We start from the raw sequence: 2,084 nt of genomic DNA, 5'->3' as shown, positions 1-2,084 counted from the left end.
AAATGCTGTAGTCACCATAGCAACCATGGGCCAAACTGGTGCTGCCAGGTGGGATGGTGGGGCTGCAGGGAAGGGGCTGCTGCAGCTCCTGAGGATGGGCTGCCAAAGCCACACCAGGGCGAGGAAGGAGAGCTGCAGGTAGTCTGCTCCTCAACTAAGTCTCTATGAAACGAGCAAAAAAGTCTGACCCCACCACTCTAGGAGAACTGAGCATTTCAGACAAGATAATTTATATTTACTTCATAATTTATTAATTTTCAGGTTACCGTATGCAATAAATTATAGTCAATATAATAATAACATTGTCATAAAATATTACCATGAAGTAAGTACTCATCTAATAGTAACCATAACCTACACAGAGAAGAACCAGAGTTATTATATTTAGATTTTTAGTGTTAATGGGAAGTGAACAAAATATTAAGGAACTTCACAGTAAATTCAAGGAGATCTGTCATTATTATTGCTTCTGTGCAAATGACTTTTACTGCACACAAAGAGCTTCAGAAGGAAAGGTACAGTTGTGCAGAGTTACTCTGGAGCAAACGTGTTCCCTGATGGCTGGACTTGCTGCACCTCACACTGAACAGATGCAGAGTGACCCTGATCAGGAGCTGATGGGTCTCCAGAGCCTCCCACCAGCCACAGCAGGAGGCTCTGCAGGGCTCAGGCTTCAACACAGCGAGTTTGAGAGGGCAGAGCCCCCGGGTGAAGTCAGTGAGCACCGAGTCTGTCAGAAGGGCCAGAGTCACACCCGGCAGTGGGGGGATCCCCCACAGCTCAGTCCCACGGCTGCCCAGAGGAGCCTGGCTGTCTCCCCCGGGGAGCTACCCTCCTTCTGGGAGCTGCCCTCCTTCTGGGAGCCTCTGGCCACCACGCTGCCACCCACATCAACGCTACCACGGGCACCAACGCTGCTGTGGGCATCGATGCTGCTGTGGGCACTGACGCTGCTGTCCACACCAACGCTGCCATGGGCACTGATGGTACCACGGGCACCAGTGCTGCTGTCCACACCAACGCTGCCATGGGCACTGATGCTGCTGTGGGCACCGATGCTGCCCTGGGCACTGATGGTACCCTGGGCACCGATGGCACCCTGGGCACTGACGCCGCCCTCGGTGCACAGTTTGCTGCGGGGCTGCAGCCCTGCGGGCAGTCAGTCAGGTCCCCAGTTCCACGGGGCAGTGGAGCATGCTGAGTGTGGCGGGAGGTCACAAACAGTCCCGTCCCCAAATGTTCTCCTCCATTTCTGCTCCCTTGGCCAGCTCAGTGGACTTTAATGAAGAATTTCCGAAGCGTCAGGAACTGGAGCAGTTTGTCTTTCCTCCTCTGCTTTAGCGCCATCAGCGCTCTCGTTTTCTCCTCCACGTCCTGGTCGGTGGCGAGGATTATCTTGGCTCTTTCCTCCGCCTTCTTGTCCCCGGAGTTTCTGAAGAGCTTCTGCAGGGACTCCTGGGTGATGCTCTCGAAGATGTTGGCCGTGGCTTTCTTGCGCAGGGCGGTGTCGAAGCGGTAGCCGTGCACCGAGGGGCTCACTCGCAGGGACGTCGACATGGCTGCAGCGCTGGAGCTTGTCTTTGCTTTCATCTACGTGGGTGCTGCCGGCTCTGCCCTGGGCTCCAAGGAGGAGAGATGGGTGCTGCGCTGGCTCCAGGACTGGTATTTAAGGGCAGGCTGGAGGAAAAGCTGGAGGGCTCAGGTTACAGTGGTGAGATCATGATGATGTCAACGCCCAACAGTCACAGGCCAGTTTAACAGTTAAGTTGCCAACTTATTCCCATCCTGCGGAAAAGAGGGAAAGTTCTCTCTGCTTCTGCAACAGAAATGGTTTTTCTTTGGCCCACCACAGAACAGGCTTCAACCACTGCTGTGAGACTGAGCCAGCACAGCCCAAACTCCACTCCTGCCCTTGTTGCACGTGAAAAGCATCACGTGCAGAAAATATATCATATCATAAACCTGTAAAACTCCAGGTGAGAACTGTTGCAATCCTAGCAAGAATTGTTGGCTGGAGCCTGCACACACAGCCGAGTGCTTGGCTCAGTGTCCATCAGTAACACTGCAAACCTGCTCCTGTCTGG

At 53.7% G+C, this 2,084-nt stretch overlaps 1 protein-coding gene across 1 annotated transcript; it reads right to left on the bottom strand.

Annotated features, from left to right (window-relative positions):
• Positions 1-862: 862 nt before the first annotated feature.
• Positions 863-1,654, bottom strand: TCIM (transcriptional and immune response regulator). The gene has a single exon (XM_032712550.1). It carries the CDS (start codon positions 1,588-1,590, stop codon positions 1,270-1,272), a length of 321 nt encoding a protein of 106 aa, XP_032568441.1. The 5' UTR covers positions 1,591-1,654; the 3' UTR covers positions 863-1,269.
• Between the last annotated feature and the right edge of the window lie 430 nt (positions 1,655-2,084).

This window comes from Chiroxiphia lanceolata, chromosome 28 (genome assembly GCF_009829145.1).
Source record: "Chiroxiphia lanceolata isolate bChiLan1 chromosome 28, bChiLan1.pri, whole genome shotgun sequence".
Lineage (NCBI taxonomy): Eukaryota > Metazoa > Chordata > Aves > Passeriformes > Pipridae > Chiroxiphia > Chiroxiphia lanceolata.
The sequence above is the reverse complement of the archived record's forward strand: the minus strand, read 5'-3'. Positions and strand labels throughout refer to the sequence as shown.